Source organism: Miscanthus floridulus, chromosome 14 (assembly GCF_019320115.1).
Source record: "Miscanthus floridulus cultivar M001 chromosome 14, ASM1932011v1, whole genome shotgun sequence".
NCBI lineage: Eukaryota > Viridiplantae > Streptophyta > Magnoliopsida > Poales > Poaceae > Miscanthus > Miscanthus floridulus.
The window spans coordinates 74,060,624-74,086,213 of record NC_089593.1 but is presented as its reverse complement, the minus strand read 5'-3'; the positions used below and the strand labels follow the sequence as shown (position 1 = coordinate 74,086,213).

The 25,590-nt window shown below is 46.1% G+C and overlaps 2 protein-coding genes and 1 pseudogene across 2 annotated transcripts; 2 read left to right on the top strand and 1 right to left on the bottom strand.

Moving 5' to 3' along the window:
- Positions 1 to 4,397: 4,397 nt before the first annotated feature.
- Positions 4,398 to 9,637, bottom strand: LOC136504652 (protein MAIN-LIKE 1-like; annotated as a pseudogene).
- Positions 9,638 to 16,608: 6,971 nt separating this feature from the next.
- Positions 16,609 to 17,847, top strand: LOC136503750 (uncharacterized). The gene has a single exon (XM_066498731.1). The coding sequence runs from the start codon at positions 16,609 to 16,611 to the stop codon at positions 17,845 to 17,847; it is 1,239 nt and encodes a 412-aa protein (XP_066354828.1).
- A 3,259-nt stretch (positions 17,848 to 21,106) lies between these two features.
- LOC136506102 (cyanidin 3-O-rutinoside 5-O-glucosyltransferase-like) lies at positions 21,107 to 23,462 on the top strand. The gene is made up of 2 exons (XM_066501225.1): positions 21,107 to 22,638; positions 23,236 to 23,462. Exons 1-2 carry the CDS (start codon positions 21,119 to 21,121, stop codon positions 23,249 to 23,251), a joined length of 1,536 nt encoding a protein of 511 aa, XP_066357322.1. The 5' UTR covers positions 21,107 to 21,118; the 3' UTR covers positions 23,252 to 23,462.
- Positions 23,463 to 25,590: the final 2,128 nt, after the last annotated feature.

The window sequence follows — 25,590 nt, the reverse complement described above, 5'->3', positions numbered from 1 at the left end:
GTGTTGTTGGTTTCATTATTTGTGGTCATAATATTCAGTTTAATAATGTGGAGGTAGCAAAACAAGTTAACGTACTGCAAATAAAACCTAACGAAGTACTGCATTACATAATTCAACACTCACAAAGCCTAGATTCGTTTACTGATACTGAAAAGCCTAGATTCATCTGCAAAGCCTGTGTACTATACAATTAGACTACACACATTCAATGCTTTAAGTAATTTATTAAATGGGTATTATGAGAACTATTTAGTTTTTAGAAAGGGAATGTACCAAAAATATATTAACATTTAATCTGTGTACTACATTTGTGTCTTTTTTAGCTATGTAGTATAATGAATGATTCATGGAAAAAAATCGTAAGAGTTCCCCTTGTTTTAGGAGCATTCACAGTTAGAAACAGAGACATCATAATATGATCCAAACATTTAATCATCCAAATAGCACAACACAACCACATAGAACATCACAACCAACATAACATGTCTAGCATAATCCAAATAGTTCACAATGTCCATATAGTCCCAACAGTTATAGCAAAGTAACTGCATATTGTCCAAAGCTCCAGACATGCAAAATAAGCAAAGTTCATGCAGTCCAAATAGTTGTGATTCTAAGTTGGTAGCATAGTCCTAACCTACAAGTCCTTGTCACTGCCTACTAGTCTTACCCTTACCCTTGGGGCCAAGAGCATCGGTGCCTGGAGTGTACGGACAAGGCGGACGACGTGGCCTAGTTCCTACAACCTGCGTAGGCTGAGTCGAAGGAGCGTCTTGGAGCTGAGACTCACCAAGCTCATCATAACCACGCTCCATGAGAAGAAGTACCAAGGCCTATAGGTGTGTCCCATTGTCATGTGTGTGGCCTGTGTACGTCCATCGTAGCACTAGTACTACAACCACAACGAGTTGCAGCATGCCGCATGAAAGGTCCTTGTTTGGTTTTGGTAATTGAGTGACAACCTAGGTGGACTAATTATGTTTAATGTGAGATACATAGGTGATTAGTCCACAGGTACATCATGTGTGAGCAACCTTTGCCATGGAGATGAAATGGCTTGGAGATGTTACAAAGCTCACACATGTGATGAAGGAGCTCATTGCATATGAGACATGACATGGAGTCATGTGATCAAGGTGGAGAAGATCAAGATAAGACTTGGCTCGATGGACCGGTTGCAAGTGTGAAGGGCAAGTTGAGTGATGACTTGGCGTTGATGGACCGAAGCAACGGTGAAGAGCAACTGAAGTCAAGATCGATGAACCAATACGGTCACGTAATGATATGAAGTGGATCATATTATTTGGTGATTGGTTGATGCATGTGTTGCATCAACGATGGAGGAGATGGAATGGAATGCGCAAGGCAAAGGTATATTTGTAGGGCATTTCATTTCATCAGTCAAAGGTTGTGTAGAGAAGTGCGTGATCGGGATTAGGATAGATGGCCATACTATTAAGAGGAGCAAACTTGTTTGCATATTGGTCATCTAGTGCCACTTGAGTGATCTAACTTCGCATACATGTTAGGATCGAGTGGTGTGGTGAATTGAGTGTGAATCCTTTGGAAAAATGTTTGTGAAAAGCTAACACATGAGCACAAGGGGGTGATCACTTGGTGGTGTTAGCACATTTGCAAAGGTGAATAAGTTGGTGAAGAAAAGAAGGTGAAACTAGGCTCAGGGTGCTGCCTGGGTTGCACCGCCACCCCATGTTCGGTACACTGCCACCCTTATGGCGGTGATCACTGGGAGGCCAAGAGCAGCGTGTTGGGGGCTGGCACCGCCATGCCTTGTCCGATGGCACTACCACCCCAAGGGTGGTGCCCACCAGGACTTGGTCGAGTGTAGCAGGAGCTAGGGTGGTCACCGGAAGTGGCGGTGTACACCACCATGTGCAGGGCAGTGCATTGCCGGGTGCTGTCCGATGCCACCGCCGTGTTTTTCCTAGGAGCAGGAAAAGGAAAGGGGGGCACCACCATGGGCACCGTCGTGCCATGTTCGGTGCACTGCCCCTTTTATCTAGAGATGGGGTGTTTCAGGGTGTTGGCCGGGGTGGCATCGCCACCCCCCTGTTCGGTGCCACTGTCGCTTGTCCGGTGCCCCAACTGCTAGTGGATGACTGTTGGAGTGGCACGCCACCCCCTGTCCGGTGCCACCACCGCCATGTCCGGTGCCCTTGTAGAAAAAGGATCTTTGCTCCAACGGCTCTATTTGGCTTGGGGGCTATAAATAGAGGTGGAGCTCGGGCATTGGGATAGTTGAGCACCCTTGGGACTAAGTGTCCATGCTTGGGGACTGCTTGGGAGCTCTCTAACTCACTTATGCTTGATAGTGATCATCCGATCGAGTGAGTGAGTGATTCTAGTGCGATTGCATCGAGTGGCACTAGGTGATCGTGTTGCAAGCCGGTGGTGCTTGTTACTCTTGGAGGTTTCCACCTCCTAGACGGCATGGTGGCTTGTGACTACGTTGAAGCACACGAGAAGATTGTGCGGTGCTCTGGAGAAGGATTTGTGAGGGGGATTGTGCTCACCTCATGGGGATCATGAAGAGCAACTTTAGTTGAGCATGTCATTGAGCTACCCTCACTTTTAGGGTAGGTTCTTGTGGTGCCAGATGTGCAGGCTTGGCGGGTGATGCCAATTAGCCGCCGAACCACCAAGTGAGCGGTCGACACAACGGGGACTAGTGTGTTGGCAAGCATGTGAACCTTGGGATAAAATCATCGTGTCATCCTTGTCTTCCCGTTGGTTTGCAATCCCTTTACACATGCTTGTAGTTACTTTCATATATATTGTGCTTGTGTAGTTGCTCTTGTAATTAGTTAGCTTATGTACCTTGCTAGTTACCTTCTTGCTTGTGTAGCATAGAAGTAGCTCCCTTGCGCAACTAATTTGGCTTGAATAGCCTTGTTAGTTGCATTGCTTAGTTTATTTAGCTAAGTAATTTGTGTTCTCTAATTTGGCTTGTGTAGCCTTGTTATTGAGCATTGCTAGTGAGCTTAGGAGCTTTGTGCACTTTGCATCACTAGTTGTGTAGGAGCTCCCCCGGTTGCTTGAAGTACTAGTTGCATAGGTTTGTGTGACTTTGCAAGCTAGAATTGTTAGGTGAGCTCTAGCTAGCCTGGGACCTTTTTTGCTTAACTAGGATCCTTTATAAGGTGCTTGAGAACTTAGATAGAGGGGTGTAGTCTTGGCTAGACCGATAGTTTTAATCCCGCATTTGTTTCGGTTAGCTGGCATGATTAATTTTAGAAAGGAATATTCACCCCCTCTAGTCCGCCATCTCGACCCTACACTGCAACCTATGTGCTAGCCTCTATCATGCAAAGATATAATTAGTAAGCTTTTTAGTGTGTGCAGAAAAGTCATGTATAGTTGCATGCTGCAAGAAAAACCAGAGGTAGTAGCAGCTTATGGAACTGGAGGTGCTTATTATTAAAATGAATGGCACATCATCATCATCATACTAGTATTAGTTGCATGGATATCAAGCTTACATCACAGCAGGAAGGGAAGGCAGCAGTAAGGTATCAAAAACTAGAGATAAACATGTCAAGCCACTATTTTATGCTAGATGTCATGCTTGAGCAGTGAGATATTATGGCACCACTTTGGATAGCAGCTTAATTTAGTAGAAACCCACAAGCTCAGGCAATAACTTAATTAAGCATAAAACAACAAGAGGACAAGTGGAGAACTAGAGGCAGGCTGCCCTAGGCGCCAATAGGAGGAACAAGAGGATTGTGTTGGTGTCAACTTACTCCAAGAAAGCTGTTGAGTGTGTGCTCGTCCATGCTTGTCCTTGGAAATCGTTCGATGTCAAGCACAGATTGCTTTAGCGCGTTGCCTTGCAAAATAAAACAAATATTATATCACTATTTGTTGTTTATGGTTATTATAGTGATTGCAGTACAGAAAAGTTTAAAGATCATTTACCACTCGGTCCAAGACAAGTGCTGCCTCCACAAGTGTCCCTTGTTGTGTCACAAGGTCGTAGAGGACGTGTCTTCATTATCTGAAGAGTCAAGGTCAGCGTAGTTGGCTAGGGTCCATTGAGTTTTCAACCTTGTTCATGTGACACCACATTACCGAGATAGGTATGTGCGGAAGTTGTAGTTAGTGTGTGGCTGGTCATTTTCATACAGGTTGTCATGAAGCTGATCCCACATTTCCATGTGCTCACGGTGTAGCGTCTCAAACTCAACCGTCTTCTTCTGTTTCTGACGATCAATCCTAAAAGTGTTCATTGCTTATGATATACAATTTTAGGAAAAAATATCATCTCCTACCACTTACATTTGCATGTATCAATTGGTACATGAGAACTAGAAGAACTATTTATCTAAGTCTAAACAAAACTAATATATAAAATAGTTATCTAAACGGAATGACACTTACTTGTGCAACTCCACGGACGTCGAGAACGGCTCGACTGGCCACTCCTGACTCAAGCCAAACTGGCGTGCAACTCTATGTGGAAGGTGATACTCAACAATGTAGAAGTAGATCAGCGGGCACCTCATCATGTACAGGTCTTCGTCTGCGCTGCACATGGTGCTTACTCCAAGCTACACCACCTCTATGTCCTTGTAGGGCTCCCAAGTAACCTACAAAAGTAAGCCATCGAGGGTTTAAGTTAGAATAGTTATCCCAGATACGTAGTACACAATAACAAATGCATTTAACTCACCATTGATGGCCTAAGTGTGTTGAGCTCGTTGGTGTACTGGACATAGGCATGTCCAGTCCTAGCGAAGGGGACTTTGCCCTGGTCCCAAAGTTGGGCAACCGTCGGTTGGTGTCGAGGGTTGTTCACTGTGAACCAGTCACGAGGAGCTTGCACTATGGGCTGGCCAACTGGTAGATGGGACCACATCCAAAGTCCAACGACATGCCTCGCAGAGGTGGCGGTATAGGAACAACAACACTCCGGAAGCCCAACTGTAACCCCCTATGGTGTCCCAGTCAGTGAGGCACGGGAGGTACATGGAAGGTCCTAATGGCTAGAGGGGGTGAATAGCCTATTAAAACTTTCTACAACAACACTTAGCAAAGATGTTAGACAATTAAATGGTGAAGCGAGTATTGCGCTAGCCTACTAAAATGCAAGCCACCTACCACAATTCTAGTGTCTATGATCTCTAAGCATACAATGGCTATGTCACTACACTAAGTTAGTGTGCTCTCAAAGACTAACTAAAGAGCCACACTAAACACTAGACCCTACTCAAGCTTGCTCTCAAAACTAATTACACTAAAGAGCGAAGCAACATTAGAAATGTAAATGCAAGATAGGAAATGTGATGATTATACCGCCGTATAGAGGAATTGAGCCAATCACAATGAATACCAAGAAATCCTCGGATGAGATGACACAAGATTTTTACTATTCACTTGTTTGCCGGCAAGCTAGTCCTCGTTGTGGCGATTCACTCACTTGGAGGTTCACGTGCTAATTGGCATCACACGCCAAGCCCTCAATAGGGTGCCACACAAGCAACACAAGATGAGGATCATAGAAGCCATGAGCAACCCCACTAGAGTACCTTTTGGCTCTCCGCCGGGGAAAGGTCAAGAACCCCTCACAATCACCACGATCGGAGCCGGAGACAAGCACCTTCCTCCGCTCGGCGATCCTCGCTGCACCAAGACATCTAGGTGGCGGCAACCACCAAGAGTAACAAGCGAATCATGTAGCGAAACACAAACACCAAGTGCCTCTAGATGCAATCACTCAAGCAATGTACTTGGATTCACTTCCAATCTCACAAAGATGATGAATCAATGATGGAGATGAGTGGGAGCGCTTTGGCTAAGCTCACAAGGTTGCTATGTCAATGCAAATAGCCAAGAGTCAGAGCTAGAGCCGGCCAAATGCCTTATATAGGTGTCCCCTAGAAATAGAGCCGTTGGCTCTCTGCTGTCAACTTCCATGACACGACCGGACGCACCGATCAAGTTGATCAGACATAGGACCCCAGCGTCCGGTCCTTGGATTTGTGCCATGTGTCCCCTACTTCAAATGCCAGCCACGCAATGCCAACGGCTAGTAGCTGTTCCCGCGTGCTTTAAGTCACGACCGAACGCGCTCGCGATCGACCTGACTCACAAGCTTCGTGTTAGGTTAGCACAACACCACGCGCCCCCTACAGTTGACTGGACGTGCCGATCCCCTCAGCTTCTCAGCATCCGATCACTTACAGTAAGGTTCCAAAGACGAAAAACCATGACCGAGACGATTCTATCGTCTGTTGCATCGTCCGAGCCACCTTAGATAGTCACTCCTACACTTGAGGCTTCAGCGACAGCGACAGCAGCAGTTGTGGCTCCACTTCCTACAATGACACCTCTAGAGTCACAGGCCGTGCCAGTTACTGAGCAGACCCAGACCGCTTCACCTTCACTTCTAGCTATAGAGGGTCAGACCGCTCAAAGTTTATGGTCAGAGGATGATGCAGCTCAGTTCTAGATCTCTCACCGCACCTTAGCGCCCGACTCGTCTGCTCCTGTCCTGCCGTTCGACCCTTAGGTTTTGGTGCTTGATGCCAAGGGGAAGAGGGAGCGAGTATGTTAGATCTAGGGGGAGTGTGTGAGATGTTCTCAATTCGATTCTTTTGGTCTCTCAATTTTATTCTTTTTGGTCTTTTATGTGTGATACTTCATGCATTCACATTTACCTTCATGCATTATATTATATGCATGTGATGGTGAGACTTATGTGACATGTGTCCTCTCTACATTGAGATATATATATGTCATGTCACTTGGTTATGGTTATGCTCATTTGCATTGCTTTCGTGTTTTACTCCGATTGAAATGAACTTTACTTCATGTACTCAAGCTTAATTCATATCTTTTGAGTACACCATGTTAGCTTGGGTCGTATAAGCATGCCTAACCCCTTTGTTCTTATTGTCAAAAGCTTATATGAACCAAGCATGTTGAAAACCTCACTCATCTCTTTTACATACTCGAGGTTGTGTTGTCATCAATCACCAAAAAGGGGGAGATTGAAAGCATCTAGGCCCCTAGTTGGGTTTTGATGATTAATGACGACATAAAATTACTATAACTAATGTGTGTTTTGTAGAGGCAATTTTAGTTAGGTCATGGTAATGTAAATTGATTGGGCAATCATGGTTGTCATGCCCCTGTCGATGGAAATCATTTCGGTTTTCAAAGGATGGACGACAAGGTTAAGGACGGACTAGTTCTAAGTGTCGTTTGGTGTTGGAGAGACACTTAGAGTAGTTTAGGACTTTGTTTTTCCTTTAGCCATACTATTAAGGGGGGTATGGACTAGTAGCTTGACCTAGGTGAGTCTAATGGATTAGGTGTGGTGCACACTTGTCAAACTTATCACTAGGTAGCTCTGGAATAGTCGTAAGATCAATTGGAGTCAACTTCATACACATAGGATTTAGAGTTGGAAGTGAATGGAGGGTCAAATGACTGACTGGACGCTGGTCTGGTTGTGACTAGACGCTGGAGGATAAGTCCAGTCAGTTCATTTGATCAACTGTAGTCTTTTGGTACTGACCGAACGCTGAGTGGAGGAGCACCAGATGCTGGGGTGCCTGCGTTCGGTTGACTCCAGTAAGGTTCCAGAAAGGACTTTTCTTGATCGGACGCATCCACCGGACATTGGTCAGAGTCTAGTCAGAACTTAACGGCTCTCTCTGACATAGTGGCGGGCACAACTGACCGGAGCGTCCGGTCACCCTGACTAGAGCGTCCGGTCAACCCGCAGAGTGGTGACTCAGCCTCCAAACGTTATGTTTTGAATGAGGGGGTATAAATACTTACTCCACTCATCCATATGAGGTCTCTTGCCCATTTGTTCAGCTGAGAAACACCTTTGGAGTGCAAGGGAGAGCAAGAGCCTAGTGAGGTGATTAAGATTTGATAATCCAAGATTAAGGACCTCATTAGTGCATAGGGAGTAACAAGTGTGCATCCACCCTTCTCATTAGGCTTGTCTTGGTCAAGTGAGAGTTTGTGCTTGTTACTTTTGGTGATCGCCATCACCTAGATGGCTCGGTGGCGATTGGGAGCTTGGTGATCATCTGGCGGAGCGTGTGGATGACCCAAGTCATGTTGTGAGCGGTTGTGGGTGATTCACCACGACGGAGTGTCAAAGAATTAGCCCGTAGAGAGCACTTGATCCTTGCGTGGATCAAGAGGGAGCTACACCCTTGCGTGGGTGCTCCAACGAGGACTAGTGGGGAGTGGTGACTTTCCGATACCTCGGGAAAACATCGCCGTGTTCCTTTTCCTCTCTTTACTTTGAGCATTTATATTTGAGCAATTCATTTTATGTCTTTACATTCCTAGAATTGTCATGCTAGAGTAGGATTGGAACCTAGGGTGCAAAACTTTTGTGCGGGAAAACAATAGAAACACATTCTAGGCACAAGGGGTGAAATGGGCTAAGTGTAGGACTTAATTATTGCAAAAATTTAGAATTAGCCCAATTCACCCCCCCCCCTCTTGGGCATCTTGATCCTTTCAATATGCAAAGAGTTAGAGCATCTAGTGACACTTTGATAACCGCATTTCACGATGAGTGTCACCCCTCTTAATAGTATGGCTATCAATCCTAAATGTGATCACACTCGCTAAGTTCTTGATCACCAAACCAAAAAACTCCTATCAAGTTTCACCTTTGCCTTGAGTTTTTTGTTTTTCTCTTTCTTCTTTTCCAAGCCAAGCACTTGATCATCACCATGGTCACACCATCATCATGATCTTCACCACTTGCTCCATTACTTAGAATGTGCTACCTATCTCATGATCACTTTGATAAACTAGGTTAGCACTTAGGGTTTCATCAATTCACCAAAACCAAACTAGAGCTTTCCGTACATCCATGACGCGGTGTCCCCCATCGCATCAGGGAAGAGAAAACACCCAAACAAGTGTAGGATCCAAGCCCTGCAGTAGCAGGTAACTGTCTCCTTGTTTGCATCGTCCGGACACTGAGCAAAGTTCTGCCTGAGCCAGTTAATAGATACCCCTATGGTGCAGGTACCCATTGCCTTCGGAGGAAGTGGTCTCCCGAGGAAGGCCTCCACTCTATCTCTCCAACCATTAGGCCTGCAGTGGCCGATAACTGGACGACCTCTAACACTCACACCAAGGAACTTCTAAGTGTCCTCAAGCGTAACAGTCATCTCTTCACAAGGTAGGTGGAAACTATGAGTTTCCACCCTCCACCTACATAAGCAATGAACGAGTATTGTTGTTAGGAGGACATCAAGGACATAAAAAATGGAAGTGGAAAATAAACGATTAGTATTGATAATGGGTGTACCTATCAACCAAAGCTATGATCGCCGCGGGGTTGATGACAGGCAACCCACGGCGAACCTGATACGATACGACATCCAGGCCAGCCCTCTGTAGTAGAGGCATGTACCTGTCATCGTACCGCATCTCCTTGAACTTGTCATGGGTTCAAGGACGAAGAGGGGCCAGTTCCTGCAACCATTGTAGTTATTTTATTTAATGCATGAGAAATAAAAGAAATAAAAGGTCACAACAACAAAAATTTAGTCCGTACCTCCCCCTTCGTGGTGTGTCGACCTCGGTGCTTCTCCTCGTAGTACGGATCTAGGAGGTGGAACAGCTCCATCCTATAAAAAAATACAAGGAGTTGTAAATAAATAATAAGATAGCAAAACAAATAAAGTACAATGCATATAGAATTAAACAATTTAACAATTAGTGCACTAACTATTGACCAACTGTAGTAGCTAGAATCTAACATGCACCTGACTAAGCGGCCAATGGCATGTCCGTGAGTTGTGCCCAAGTCTACCGCATTTGCCACATTGGTTCTGCTCGAGGTCAGTAAGAAAGGGGGTTGCTCTCCCTCGTCTCGTTCAACTAGAAACCTAGTCCATGACCATCTTGTGCCTCATCCTCTTCCTAGTTCCACGTTTGTCCCAACGTGTACCTGGATCCGCAATGTACTTTGGCCCAGTGTATTGTGGCCACTGCCCCCTCATCTAGGTAAGGCTCGAAATGGGGTGACCAAGTAAGTACAAGGCTGTCAACACTGAACTCCCATAGTATCTTGATCTCGTAGTCAAAGTTGCGATGCCAAGATGCTGCAATATAATGAGAACATAGAAAGTGATACTACCTTGTTCTCCCACATCTGCATGAAAAATCACTAAGTACCACAATATAACTCCTTGATGGCTGGACCTCACCATCAGACATTGTACCACCCCTTTCCGTGATCTGGTACTTGCCTATGTTGTGGTCAAAACAACAATCGACATCATGTGTGCAAGCCCTTGCCTTTTCCTTCTCAAGATGCCGGTTAGGTTTAGGTGCCCATGACTGATTCTTGCTCTATAGTGCCATTGCTTGAGCATGCCTCTCATTAAACCATGCAACTCGCCTATAGAAGGTGAATGATACGATAGCATTGATGGGTATGGCATGTAAAGCACACTGTTAAATGACTCGGCCATGTTGCTAGTCTAAATTTCGTACCTCTATCCACCATCGTCGTACGCTCGTGTCCATTTCTCAGGTTCCCTCGACAATCCTCTCAACCAATGTCTACCTTCTGCATTTGTTGCCATTTTTAGCTGCTCCAACTTCTCCTCAAAGAACGGCACCTCAAGCATGCGAGCAACCTCCTCGAACAGCGGGAAGTTGTCCTTCGAACCATCCTTCCAGAGTAAATTCTCGACAAGGTGCCGAGTGCACCAACGATGGTGTAAAGGTGCATACCCTAGAATCTGCTCCTGTACGGCACTAAGTATACCCTAGTGTCTATCAGATATGACACCAACCTCCCTGCCAGGGCCTATGACATGTATCCGAACAAGCCGCAAGAACCATCCCTAGCTGTCTTTGTTCTCCCTCTCCACCAAAGTAAATGCTAAAGGAACCAATGCGTTGTTTGCCTCACAAGAAATGGCTACCAAGAGTGTGCCCATATACTTGACAAGCAGAAAAGTACCATCAATGGATAACACTGGACGACAGTGCCTGAAGGCCTCAACGCACTAGGGAAAGCACCAGAATGCACAGAAGAATATTTGCCTCCCGTTCTTCCATTCATTCGGCTTTAGGATGTACTCATAATGCATGTCTAGGTTAGCTGCTTTCATGGCATTAAACAGTGCTGGCAACTTCTCGTACCCCTCCTCCCAATCTCCATATATCATCTTCTAGGCCCGTTATTTAGCCCTCCATTCTTTCCCATACTTTATGTCATAATGAAATATTTTCTGAGTCATCTCCATAATTGTCCTGACCTTCAAGTTGGGTTGACCCTTCAATATTGAGTACAGATTTCTAGCAATGAGAGTAGAGGTCAACTGTCGATGCTTCTGGTTTAGATCTTTCTTGGCACAGGTGTGTGGACCAACAATTTTGGTGATCTTGAACTTCCCTATGGACTTCTGTTTTCGAGCACAGACCCTCCAATTGCAATCAGCCTTCTCGCACACCACTGAGTAATGGCGCTCCACATAGTAGTGCCTCACCTTGAATGGTCTTTTATGTCTCACAGAATATTCTTGTAACCACCTTCACAATTTTGGTAAGTCCTTGAAGAGCAAGCCCTTCTGAATTTCCACATTGTCACCGGCTTTAGGAGCCTCTAGCAGCTCGTCATCTCTTCATTCTCCATAAGCATGTTGAGAATGACTGAGGTCGCTAAATTCATGAACTAGTGGATCACGATCAGGACAAAAACGTCTGATGAGCTCCATTTCTTGTTCGTTCAAAGCTGCAACTGGGCGGTCATCATCAGAATCAATGGCTCTTGTTGTGCCATAAGGCTCCTCATCATCCTCAATACTAACATCCACACTGTTAGAGGCTATAAACCCTGGGTCCACATTGGTTGATGGAGGCACATGAGGACGACCATGATTATCCGGATTGTCTCCTGCATTTAAAGTACAAATATGGAGAGAATTGAGACAAAGGAACGCAATGAAGGAAGAACAAGGAAAGCCAAAGTATTACAACGTCACTTACTTGGATGATTCTGGGTCCAAGGGATCTCCTGAGGGCAAGAAGCAACATCATCGGCACATATTCCAACCTCATTCGGGGCGGATTGAGCATCGGGCACCACAACCACATCTTCCACATCCACCTCGCAATTAGGTAACGGAGGCTGAGAAGGTGCCGGATTCTCCGGTTCTGGCGAGAACCCACGAGGGGGTGAAAGCCGAGAGGTGGGATCATTGGACAACTTCCACACAACCAAATCCAAACATTGAAACTCGTTCTTCATGACAGTTTTGACATATGTCTCATTGAGCCTCTGATGCAATTGGGACCAACCGCCTAAAAATTGTCCCCAACCTACCATGGTGAAGTACCCCCTCAACTAAGATGGCATCTTCATTTGAATTGCATTTAAGCTCATCACGAGCCCTACCAAACAACTCACAAAACAATGGCCGATCATCGAATATCACCCTTTGCATTCCAACAAAACTGACATTCCCAAACTCATCTTCCTCCACACTTCCTTCATGATACAGGGTGACTACGTTGTCCATCTAGTTGGTATGCACAACAACCAAGTTATTATAACTAATACAAGTATAACTAAATTACATACACAAATTAGTATCTAAGTGTCTACCTAAATAAATAAGTACCTAATAACTATCTATCTAACTATATAACGAAATTTGCTAACTACATTTGCTACAAATACTACCTATCTAACTAAATTACATAACTAAATTGTCACACTAACTAACTAAATTACATCACTAACTACCTAAATAAGCTAACTAAATGACATAACTAAATAATTAAATTAGCTACATAAATTATATCACTATATAACTAAAATACAATAATTAACTAAATTATCTAAACTAAGACAACTAAAAAAATGAAATTACTTAAAAAACTACCTGGGCACCTGCTCAGGGCTGACCGAGGGGATGGGGGGAGGGGACAGGCGTGGGGGAGGGGGCGGCCCTGCCAAGCACGGGGGACGGCGGCCCGCCGGCAGGTGGCGACGTCGGGGAGAGGCGAGGGCCACCCTCGCCGCTGGTGTGCGTAGAGGAGGACGACGGGGCGACGAGGGCGGCCGGGGAAGCGCTGGACGATGAGGGGCGCAGGTGATGGCGTGGGTGGTTGTGCGGACGCCAGTGGCGTGGACGGGGACGGGAGGAAGCGCTGGCAAGGGTGGTGGTGCGATCGGCGGCGGGAAATGGCGGTGGCGCGGACGCCGGCGGCGGAACAGAGCGAGAGCGAGGGAAAGATGAGAGAAAGCGAGAGGGAAAGGAAGAAAACGGCCGTTTTGATTTAATAGCTCGGCGCCGAGATCTGTGGCACCGAGCTCGGCGCCGAGGTATCTGCCACGTAAGAGCCACATCAACTTCAACGACAATAAGGGTCAGGCACCTCGGCGCTGTAAGTCATGGCGCCGAGACGTGTAACCTTGGCGCCATGAATGGCGGCGCTGACCCCTAGGGTCCAAAGTTGAGTTTACGTCGCCCCGAGGTCTAAATGTGAATTTTCTTAAAAAAAAAGGGGCCAAATTGAAAAATATTGGGGCCACAAGAGTTGTTGGACCATCAGCTGTTGTGATCACTTTCTAATAATTATAGTTAGTTTTATTTCTAATTAAAACTACAAGAACAACTTATGTAGTGGTAAGAAATATTTGTTTATTATCAGCTAAGGGTCAAGGATCTAAAGACATAAAAATTGTTTTATTATTTATTTTTTTGTCTAAAAAAACAAATGGAGATACATCTCTCGGGAAGGGTGGCACTAGCACGGATGGAAAAGTCACGTTACGGGCGACACTTCACCCGACGTACCGAACACCACGACCCAGAGACGAACACCGAGAGCGGAAGGAAAATAGAGACGGCGGAAAAATATAAAAGGACGCAGAGGAATGCTGGTGATTGCACCGGATGAAATTTTAATATTAGGCCAGTCTCAATGGATTTCATCAGATTTTTATGAACATTAAATCTGCCGATGTGCCACCGTATTAATGAAGAGAGAGATGATAAAAGTTTTATAGGAGCAGAGAGAGTTTCATAGAGATGAAACTCTTCTGCATTGTTTCCAAAATAACATGTGTTGAAAATAGGGATATGAAACCCCATTAAGACTGTCTTAATATACACGTTCGTGTGTTGCAAAGTAATTCAATAAATATAGCATTCTGTATTAATTATCGCTAGATGTAAGTTGTTGTAATACATTTGACTGCGGGAGTCCAAGTCAAATAGTACATGCTATATAGGGCCTGGTTTAGTTTCACCCCAACTTCCAAAAAGTTGCTACAGTACCTGTCACATCGAATGTTTGCGGCCCGTGCATGGATCATTAAATGTAGACGAAAAGAAAAACTAATTGCACAGTTTGGTGGGAAATTGCAAGACGAACGTTTTAAGCCTAATTAGTCCATGTTTGAACACTATTTGCCAAATAAAAACGAACGTGCTACAGTAGCCCCAAAATCCAAATTCCTCCAACTAAACAAGGCCTAAGGCGCAGAGTGCAGTTTAGGAAATAATATAGTGGCACGGGACAAACTCTCCAATACCTAGCTAGTCAGGGGAGGTTGACGAAAAAAATAGATAAAAGGAAAATTTTACCTATTTAATATTAGATATAAATTAAATATTACTATAAATATATAGATATAGATATAGATTATTCCAATGTCAAACTTATCAACTTTTGACAGTTTTAAAAAAATATATATATCAAGTTTGACTGCAATTTTATTGTTGTTAGATGTTAAAGCTAATGAGCATATTTATTGTTGTTAGAGCAACTCCAAGAGAGTTGCTATTCTTATTGTAAAGTCTAATTTAGAGTTTCTGACGAAGAAATCAGCCTCCAACAGATCCTCTATCCGGTATTCTAAATTAGCTCGCTAGCTATTCCGTTCTTTCCAGTCGCTAGAAAAAGCCAGCCGGGGGCGCTCGCTATCCGCCTCCCCGCGCCTGATTCCCGCGCACGCTGAGTGTTCGGCGTCCCCTTCCTCGAGTCAGGCCCTCGGGTGGCTAGACGCTGTCCCCATCTCCAATGCTCATCGCGATCCGCAGAGTGGCGCGCTGGCCGGTCCCGAATCCGCCGCAACACCGGCACCGCGTCCAGTGCGTGATCACAGACACCCCGCACGTCGTTGTCCTCCGGATCTAGATTGCATCCGTGAGTCCCGAAACAGCATCATGAGGGACATGGCCATGCACGAAGGCAGACGAGCAGCGCAAAGCAAACGCTGCAATTCTGGAGGAGCAAGCAGGTTGCTTGCTTTGCTCTCTGGCTGCCTTGCTATGCCTTTGGGTCGGGACCCGGTGACATGGCACGCTTTTGAATATGGAGGAACGCAAATTTTACTGAGTCTCTTGAACTAGTCTGATTTTTTTGAGAGAGTTCTATTTTAGAGAATAGCTAAATCAAGAAATTTAGAAAAAAAAAATCGGCTAATCTCTTGGAGTTGCGATGTTAAAGCTAAGCAAGTTTGACTGCTCTTGCTTCCTGTTGTAGCTAGCTGTAGCCGCTGGCGTCCTATCCGTTGTCCATGCCTAGCTGCTGCATGCTACTGTACCATGCTGGGCGTATCTCGTTGGATCGGACTGCAATTAAGCACCAACTCAGCAGATGCAGTCTCATTAATAATCTCCTCGCTCCCTTCTGATCGAAGCAAGCGACTCCAGCCATGGCGTGGTCGTCTGTCGCTGGACTGCTCCTGCTGCTGGTCACGTGCTCCGACGACGCGATCGTCGTCGTCGGGGTCGCCAAGCCCATGGGGTACGAGTACCATAGTTTTGTAGCATTCCCTCATCTCTCGCCCCACACATACACTGCCCCAGCGGCTGCCGCCGACACGTTGGAAGATGTCACCGTGTCATCGTCGGCGGCTCTGCATGTCCACCTAGTCCACCGCGACTCGTTCGCGGTGAACGCCAGCGCAGCTGACCTCATGGCGCGCCGCCTGCAGCGGGACGAGCGAAGGGCAGCGTGGATCATCCCAAAGGCGGCCACACTGGCAGACCCGGAAAACTGTACGGTGGTGACCGGGGCGCCGACGAGCGGGGAGTACATAGCCAAGATCACGGTTGGCACGCCGTACGAAAACGACTCAAGCTTCTGTTGAGTGTAACCCTGAGTACACTGTGTCAGCCAGCTAAGCAGCAACATGTCAGGTGTGAAGCCTAGGCGGGAACGTGGGATTCAAACGCCAGAGGTGGAGGAGCGGTGACCGCGCCCACACACGACGTGTTGTCTGCAGTTATCTTCTATGTGTGTTTAGCCTATGTTTAGGCAGTTGCTTTTTATATCTTAGTGCGTGAGTTTGCTGCTGGTATAAGTAGCTAGTCCAGGCTTCGTGTTTAACTGCTTGGCTCATTTGTAATCGTCATGTGCTGTTCACAAACATCTGAGTAAAAGAGCTCTGTCAGCCAACAGTTCTCCTATGTTCTTCAGCGTTCAGTGCCTGTTTTACATCTGATCCATAATCCGGTTAGGATTAACCACTGTATGAGCGTGTGATCTTTGATCCTATATCCTTCATTTGGTATCAGAGACATAGATGACGCATTCTTGCATCCACAAATACCACAAACTTGATCCATGTCGACCTCTGGAGGAGATGGTTCGCGGGGAGTTGGAGGCGGAGGGCAGCAGGTCTATCCGACCCTGACAGCGACGAACTACACCAGTTGGTGCATCCGGGTGCAGGAGATCATGGAGGATCAGGGGGTGTGGGAGGTTGTGGAACCGCCAGAGGGGACGTCGGTGGAGAAACAGACAGAGGTGGTAGCAAGCAAAGACAAGAAGGCAAGATCTCATCTACTTCAGTGTCTGCCTGATGATTTGCTGATGCAAGTCGCGAAGAAGAAGAGTGGCAAGGAGGTTTGGCACTCTTTGAAGGCGCGGTTTGTTAGAATAGATCGGGTGAAGGAGGCACGGCTGCAAACTCTAAAAAGTGAGTTTGATGGCCTGAGGATGAAGGAGGATGAGACACTCGATAGTTACACTAGACGATTGACGGCGATGTCGGTGAAGTTCAGTAACCTGGGAGGGACGCTTGATGATGTAACGTTGGTGAAGAAGTTGTTCGACATCGTGCCCGATCGCTTCATCAACGTCGTGGCCGGGATCGAGCAATTCTTTGATTTGCAGAAGCTAGCGTTTGAGGAGGCGGTTGGGAGATTGAAGGCGTTTGAGGATCGGACATGGCGGGGAGCTGGATCCGTGAAGAGTGACAATGGTCAACTGTTACTCACTCAGGCCGAGTGGGAAGCTAGGCAGAAGAGATCAGGCGGTGGTGATTCCTTGGAGAGGGGGAGGTCACAGGATGGTGGCGACCGGGGGCGTGGCCATGGCCATGGCCGAGGCCATGGTGGTTGTTTTGATTCATCTGGGAGAGATGGAGCAGGAGGTGGCAAAGACAAGAGCCACATCAAATGTTTCAAATGCCATAAATATGGACACTATGCCAACAGGTGTCCAGATGCCAAGAAGCAGGAGGAGGCACATCATGTTCATGCAGAGGAGGGCAAGGAGCCACAAGCACTCATGCTTGCAGAAACAGAAGGTGTTGTTTCAGGAGGCGAGGTGGAGAGTGTGTATCCGCATGAAAGAAGTGTGATGCTAGAACTGCATCTTATAGGAGGCAGTGAAACATCTGGTGATTTATGGTATCTTGATAATGGAGCAAGTAACCATATGACAGGTGATGTGGAGAAGTTCAAGTCACTTGATGAGGGAATCACTGGAAAAGCAGATTTGGAGATGGCTCTACTGTTGATATCAAGGGTAAGGGAACAATTTTATTTCAGTGTAAAACCAGTGATCATTGGGCTTTGACAGAAGTGTTTTTCATTCCCCAACATCGTAGCAACTTGATAAGTTTAGGCCAGTTAACTGAATGTGGACATAGAATAATACTTGATGATGATGTATTAGAAGTGTCAGAGAAAAATCCCTTGAGATTGATCATGAAGGTAGATATAACTCTGAATAGACTGTATAAAGTGGAATTGAAAATTGCAACACCTGTTTTTTTCTGGCAAGTGTTAATGATCAGGCTTGGTTATGGCATCGTAGATTGGGTCATGTGAGTTTTCATTCAATGAAGCTTTTGACTGATAAGGAGATGGTAGAACGTGTACCTACAATAGCACACCCTGATCAGCTTTTCAGGGCTTGTCTGACAGCAAAACAGACAAGATCTTCTTATCCAATGGTAGCAAAACGGAGAGCACAAAAGAAATTGGAGTTGGTCCATGTTGATTTGTGTGGCCCAATAACACCAGCAACAGCTGGAGGTAATAGGTACTTCATGTTGTTGATTGATAACTGCACTAGGTGGAGCTATGTGTATGCATTGAAGACCAAAGATCAGGCACTTGATGCTTTTGTGAAATTTAAGGCAGAAGCTAAAAATGTTACAGGTGAAAAGATCAAGATATTGAGATCTGACAGAGGTGGTGAATTCCTTGCAGCAGCATTTAGAGAAGTGTGTGAGAAAGCTGGAATTCAGAGGCACCTAACTGCACCTTATTCCCCACAGCAGAATGGTGTAGATGTAGTATAGAGGAAAAATAGGACAGTGATGGGGATGGCTAGATCACTGTTGGAAGGTATGAATGTCCCAAGGAGACTGTGGGGTGAAGCAGTGAGGCATTCAGTGTATCTGTTAAATAGATTACCTACCAAGGCCATAGGAGACAAAACCCCTTTTGAAGGTTGCTATGGGAGAAAACCAAATCTTGGTTACTTGAAGGTGTTTGGCTGTACTACTCATGTTAGGATAGCAGGGTCACATCTCAAGAAACTTGATGATAAAAGAACCCACTTGCTACAGAGAAGTTGCAGGAGATGCAGGCTAGGAAGCAGCCATGAAGAGTGAAATACAGTCAATAACCAAGAACAGACTTGGGAGCTAGTCAAGCTACCACCTGGTCATGATGATTTAGATTTACCTAGCGCAAAGAAACAACGTGGCTGAAGTTGGTCGGTTGTTTTCTGTTTCTCCAAGCAGCGTTGTAGACTTGAATGTACTATAGTTACAGTACCATGTTTAGCTGGCACCTGTGTTGTGCAGCTTTTGTTTAAAAAAGGTGCATTTGTGAGACATGTTCAGCTCTTGAGCTGAAACAATTGAAAAAAAAATGTATGTTAGTCTTATATGTAACCTTTTTCCTATATATATATTGAAAAAAGAAAGGCGAAGCTCTATTTACAGTGGAATCAGCTATGTTGTCTGTCCGAACTCCGAAGGTGAGAGATGAGAATACCTTTTGCAGTAATGCATAGGAGCGGCCGTCCGCCTGTCCGGACGCCACTTTCCGAGCCTACGCATATCGGTCCAACAGACCTGTTTACTCTATACGTCTCTCACCTCTCTCTAAAATATCCCTCCATCGCTCTCGCCCATCGCGTGTTGTTGTGTTGTGCGCTCACTGTTGCCATCTTCCCCGCCGCGCACCCCATCTTGCGCCGCGCGGCTCCCCCATCCTGCGCCGCGCTCCATCCTGCGCCGCACCCCCTCCATCGCCACATTGCGCTCCATCCCCCGCCGCGCCCGCTCTAGCTCGCTGCGTGCCGCGCCCCCATTGTTGCTCACCATGCCCTGTCACCCACAGGCGCCGAGGTGCTACCGCCGCCGCCGTTCCCCACGAGAAGGTCGTGGCCACTGTCGATGCCGTGGCCACTGCGATGCGCGACCTCAGCAATGAGAGGTTGCGATGAAAGCGCATGTTGCAGGTGTATGTTTCAAGTGTTTCAGACGTTCTAGAGGTATGTTGCAATTGTTTCATATGGATGTTGCAAAAGTAGATCCAGGATGTTGCACATATTGCATATGTTGCAAGTGTTTCAGAGACATGTTGGAAGTGTTTAGAGGTTTGTTCAAAATATTTTATCTGTTCCAGACGTATGTCGTAAACGTTTTGATCTGGATGTTGCACATGTTTTACACATATGTTGTAACAATATGGTCCCAATGTTTCAGCTATTTGAGTCTTATGTTGCAGTAAGAGTTTTCATGTTGCAAGTTGTAAGTGTTTTATCTGGATATTGCATATATGCCACACATATATTGCAAGTGTATGTTTCAGATGTTTCATCTATTGCATACGTATGTTGTATTCAAGTGTTTTATATTGCATATCTTTCATGTTGTTAGAGTCATGGGGCGTGGGAAGTGATGGTGGCACGACATGAGCATTGCACTGCTGAATACTTTCTTTAGCATGCTGCTCTGCAATGGTTTTGTGTCGTTCGGCTGCTCATGTAAGCCAGCCATGGTACGTATCTTTCTCTCCTAATGAATCAGTCGTACAAATCAATACAAGCGGCTTATAGACCAGCCGAACAAAACCTTGATCTAGTTTTGGAAATTTCCCCAGCTGCTTTTTTTACAAGTCTTTGGAACGGATGTTATGTTTTTTTAAGGGGTTTCTTCGGGCTATTTGTAAAATACGGAGTACTCCTACTCCCTCCGTCCCAAAAAGACTGTAGTTCTACGGTTTGAAATTTGTCCAACAAAAAACGCTCATGTAGCTAACAGGGTAAAGGTAGCAGGGGGTACAGAACCCACCAAATGTTGGACACGTATCCACATCTCACGTAAAAGAAAGACACCATGGCCATAAAAAATCCAAAAGACATACAGGCAGACACGTGGACGCTCACCCTTCCATACGTTTTAACCCTAGCTATGAATACATACCTGCTAAACAGAGCTGCAAAGGGAGGCCGTCAGCCATTCCCAGGAGCATTTTCGTCATTTGCCAACTACATTGGTTCCCGAGCCTAGTCCTAGAATTGTAATATTTTTAAGACGGAGGGAGTAGTTTCTGTATATAAAAGGGCTAAATTGAATAAATACAACCCACCACACCACCGCATCACGTGTCCAGGTTTCCTTCAAAGGATAAAGAGTCCAGAATGAACTGGCACGCACACGGCACACGTCAGACCAGTTTGTCTCTGATAAAACACGTCAGCGCTGATGTCACCGGTAACTGCCCTTGGCAGCTTGGCGGACTCTTGGCAAGCGTTTACTTCACTGCAAGGCTGCACCTGCGCACACCTCCTCACTCTCGTCCCGATCGCCACTTCAACTTGATCCATGGCCGACCACGCGGGCCACTGCAGCAGCAGCAGCCAGGACCGCCGGAGCCATTTCCTGGTGGCCGCGTACGGGTACCAAGGCCACCTGAACCCAGCCCTCGCCCTGGCGCGCAGCCTCGCGCGCCCCCACGGCGGCGGCGCGCGCGTCACGCTCTCCGTGGCGGCCTCCGCGCACGCCCGCATGTTCCCGTCGTCGCCGCCGGACCAGCTGGTCGTCTCGCCACCTGACGCGGAGGTCTCCGACGGCGTCATCTCCTACGTGCCCTACTCCGACGGGTTCGACTTCGGGGCGCGGCCGAGGACCGCCGCCGACCGCGCGCGCAGGCGCCGCGTGAGCGCGGCCAGCCTCTCGGCCATCGTCCGCCGCCTCGCCGCGGCCGGGCGCCCCGTCACGTGCGTCGTGTCGGTGCTCCTGCTTCCCGCCGCGGACGTGGCCGTGGAGCACGGGATCCCGCTCGCCGTCTTCTGGAACCAGTCCGCCGCCACGCTCGCCGCCTACTACCACTACTTCCACGGCCACGAGCACCTTGTGGCCGCGGCCGCCGCCGCGTACGTCGGCGGCGCGGATGACCCGGCGAGCGTGACCCTCCCGGGGCTGCCACCGCTCCGGGTCCGCGACCTCCCGTCCTTCCTCGTGGACGCCACCGGCGGCGAGCATGCCAGGGCTAGCATCGACTCGATGCGGGGGCTGCTCGAGATCGTCGGCCGGGAGAAGCCGATGGTTCTCGTGAACACGATCGACATGCTGGAGCCGGAGGCCGTCGCGCTGCGGGCGATGCGGCAGCAGCACCTGGAGGTCTTCGCCGTAGGCCCGATGCTCCCTCGCCTGCAACTGCTGCAGCAGACGGACGCAGCTGGCGACGACGAGGGTCGCCGGATGGATCTGTACGAGCAGGACGACGAGAAGGGCTACACGGAGTGGCTCGACGCGCGGCCACGCAGGTCGGTGGTGTACGTTTCGTACGGGAGCATGCTGGGGTACAGCAGGCAGCAGGTCCAGGAGATGCTGCGGGGCTTGCGCGAGTGCCGGCGGCCGTACTTGTGGGTGGTGCCGAGGGACGGCCGTGACGGCGACGTGGAGCGCTGCTTGATGGAGATGGACGACGACGACGGCGACGGCGAGCGAGGGATGGTCATGGAGTGGTGTGACCAGCTGAAGGTGCTTGCGCACCCGTCCACGGGGTGTTTCGTGACGCACTGCGGGTGGAACTCCATGCTGGAAGCTCTGGTCTTTGGTGTGCCTATGGTTGCCGTCCCGAATTGGTCCGATCAGCCGGTGAATGCGCATTTGGTGGAGGAGCTGGGGGTCGGCGTTCGCGCAGAGCGTGATGCTGCAGGGTTGCTTGTCGGAACGGAGTTGGCAAAGTTCATTGCGGTAGTGACCGGTGATGGTGATGAAGGAATGAACATACGGAACAGAGCTAGTTTGTTGAAAGACAAGGCAAGAAAGGAAGTGATCGAAAGTGGCCTTACGGAATCCAGACTGCAAAAGTTCGTCAATGCAATGCAAAATTCAACGTAATTCCTCTGTCATTTTGATTTTTCTACGTACATCACTTTTGTCATATTGTACATTTGATATACACCACATCACATCTAGATACATAGTCAAAATAATATATATCTAAAAAGTCAAAGCAGAGGGAGTGGAGGATGGAACCTGCGACCTCACTTGTTACTACTCTAACCACTCCATCCTAAACTAACTTATGTTTGTATAAGGTGTTCTTTCTCCTCGTACAGTCATATTATATTCATCCAATTTTGATATTACCTTTTGGAACCCAAAATGAATTCAAACGAAAATATTAATTGTTAACTACAAGTTGTATAACTTTTTGAGATCTGTAGCTTTAGTTTTGATTGTTTCTCTATCTGAGGTTATTTGAAAATTTTAAATTTCAAATGTGAGAAATTTAAATATAACTTTCCTTCGATAGAGGATTCTAAATGAAAAATCTATCAACTATAATACAAAGTTGTACAACCTTTTGAGATCTATATCTATAACTTTGATTTTTGTCGTTTCTTCGTGTGAGGTTTGTTTGAAAAATTCGACTTTCAATATATGGAGGATTTTAAACTAAATTTTTTGAGATCTACGACTTTCTGTAGGTCGTCAGAAATCTAGGGCCCGCGTCCGCCTCCGACGACGATGTCCCCAGCAAAATCCATTGGCATGTTCGCTGGTTGGTTTCTGGGCTGGTTTGGGCTGGCTGGTGCTGGTTTGCTGTGAAAGGAAAACACTGTTGGCTGACTGATTTGGGCTGGCTAAAACCAACAAGCGAACAGGCTGCATGTCAGCTCATCCAGCACTTCCGAAGGGAGAGGCTTACCCTCCAACAACGGGTCCCCTGCGCCAATATATTCCCACATGGGGGTGGCCCAAGCCTTCAGGGGCTGCACGCGACGCGACAGGAACGTCTTTGCCACGGTCGACGACACTGTCCAGACTGCAGTGCTTCTCAATACAGAGGATCGGATTGAGACCAGCAAATGACGCATCCAAATCATCTCTGTTCGCTTGAATTACTTCAGCGTACTTTTCAGCGAACGAACAGTATTTTTTTTTACAACAAATCAACATATGTATCAGCCTAACAGCAAATCATCTGCAATCCGAAATGTACTTAATTTTATGGTGCACTAGAACTAGAGCTAGAGAAGAGTTGGAGAATTGGAGGAACGTGGAAGAAGTGAGAATCGAAAAGGAGTCTTTTCAAAAAAAAAATAGGACGGTAAAGGTTTTGCTCCATGTTTTATTAGAAAAAAAAACACATGTTGCGGTTCAGTTTTCTGGGTGCCAACTGCTAGGGTATCAATATTGAATAAATCTAGCTAAAACTTAACACAACTTCTAACTCGGGGTGTTTGGTTTCCCCTTGTAAAGTTTAGTCCTTGTCATATCGGATATTTTACACTAATTTAAATTATTAAACATAAACTAATTTTTCAAGATCGAATCTATTAAGCCTAATTAGTTCATGATTTGATAATGTGATGCTACAGTAAACATATGCTAATGATGGATTAATTAGTCTTAATAGATTTGTCTCGCGAATTAGTCATGGCTTCTGTAATTAGTTTTATGATTAGTATCCAAACACCCGATGTGATACTCAATGTGACACCTCCTAAACTTTAGTTCCGGATCCAAACACCCATAGCAAATGCCCGTGTGTTGCTACGGGGGTTCAAAACTTTCAATGCAATAAGAGTACATACGAAGAAAATAGTGGGTCAGGAGTTTCAAATTTTACCACGTAATAAGAGTACGGAAAAAATAGTGATAAAAAATCAACAGATAACATAAAAAAAGTCTTGAAAAATCAAAATGAATATGATAAATTCATCCGAGAGAAACAAAATTCTAGTGCTAAGTTCATCGATAATTGTTGACACTTCCTAGCATCACTACTAGAATGACACTAAGAAGTACTTTGGTATTTTATTGTCACTAAAAAATAATACAAATATATAAATGAACAGATAATATACTATTGTAGCATTTCATCTAGGAGTATTTCATGTATCGTTATTTATATTTTTACCATAGGGAAGGACAAACAAAAGGGAATATATCGATAACTTATACGTATGATGAAGAGATAAACAATAACCAATCTTCTACTCACGACAGGGATAAATCAAGAGATAAAGATAATATGAATGATAAGTGATAAATGATAATTGAACTCCTTTAGATGGCACTATAATGGCTAAGTAGATACGATAGAGAAATAATTTCTAAGTCATTCTTAATTACAAGTCAAATCATACTATGATTAGTGCAATTATACTTAATAATCATGGCTAAGATCAACTTCATATCTACACATAAGGGATATTACTAAGGAAGATCAAGAACAGAGCCTGACTTCCTTCGCAACTAAATCCTACTTGACCTATATTTGGGGAGTGGACTACAAATGACTCAACGAGAGTGTCACACTTGCGATCTACCACATGGCCCAAAATATACGGTGCATCCACAGGTAAACAACATATAACCACCACGATTACACAATGTCGACCACTCACCCCGTGTACCTTAGAGCGAGCGCTATACAAACTTATGCTTGAACATAAAGATAATCGAGCTATACTAAGCATATAATCATAGTAGACAATGAACATAATAACTAAAAACATGAATAACATTGAGAATAATGTCGAATCAATTGTAGCAAACATATGAATAATGAAAGATACAAGAGAGGATACAAAGGCTATACCAAGCCACGCTCTTGACAAGATCAAGAATCCAAGCGAAGCTTGCCTCCCTCTAGATCTAGCTTAACTGCTATGCCCTAAATATTTGTGGAGCTCTGAGGTTCTTCTCTTCTTGATCAGGGTTTTAGGAGGAGATAATGATTGATGCCTTAGGGGTAGGGGCTAGTATATATAGGGGAACCGTCAATCCTGGGTCCTCGGATCAAACCAACTTAAAACAATGGTGTATATTGATCC

What these genes read in the sequence shown, in the direction of transcription:
- LOC136503750 (XM_066498731.1), top strand. Translation starts at nt 16,609, where the DNA reads ATGTCGACCTCTGGAGGAGATGGTTCGCGGGGAGTTGGAGGCGGAGGG.
- LOC136506102 (XM_066501225.1), top strand. Translation starts at nt 21,119, where the DNA reads ATGGCCGACCACGCGGGCCACTGCAGCAGCAGCAGCCAGGACCGCCGG.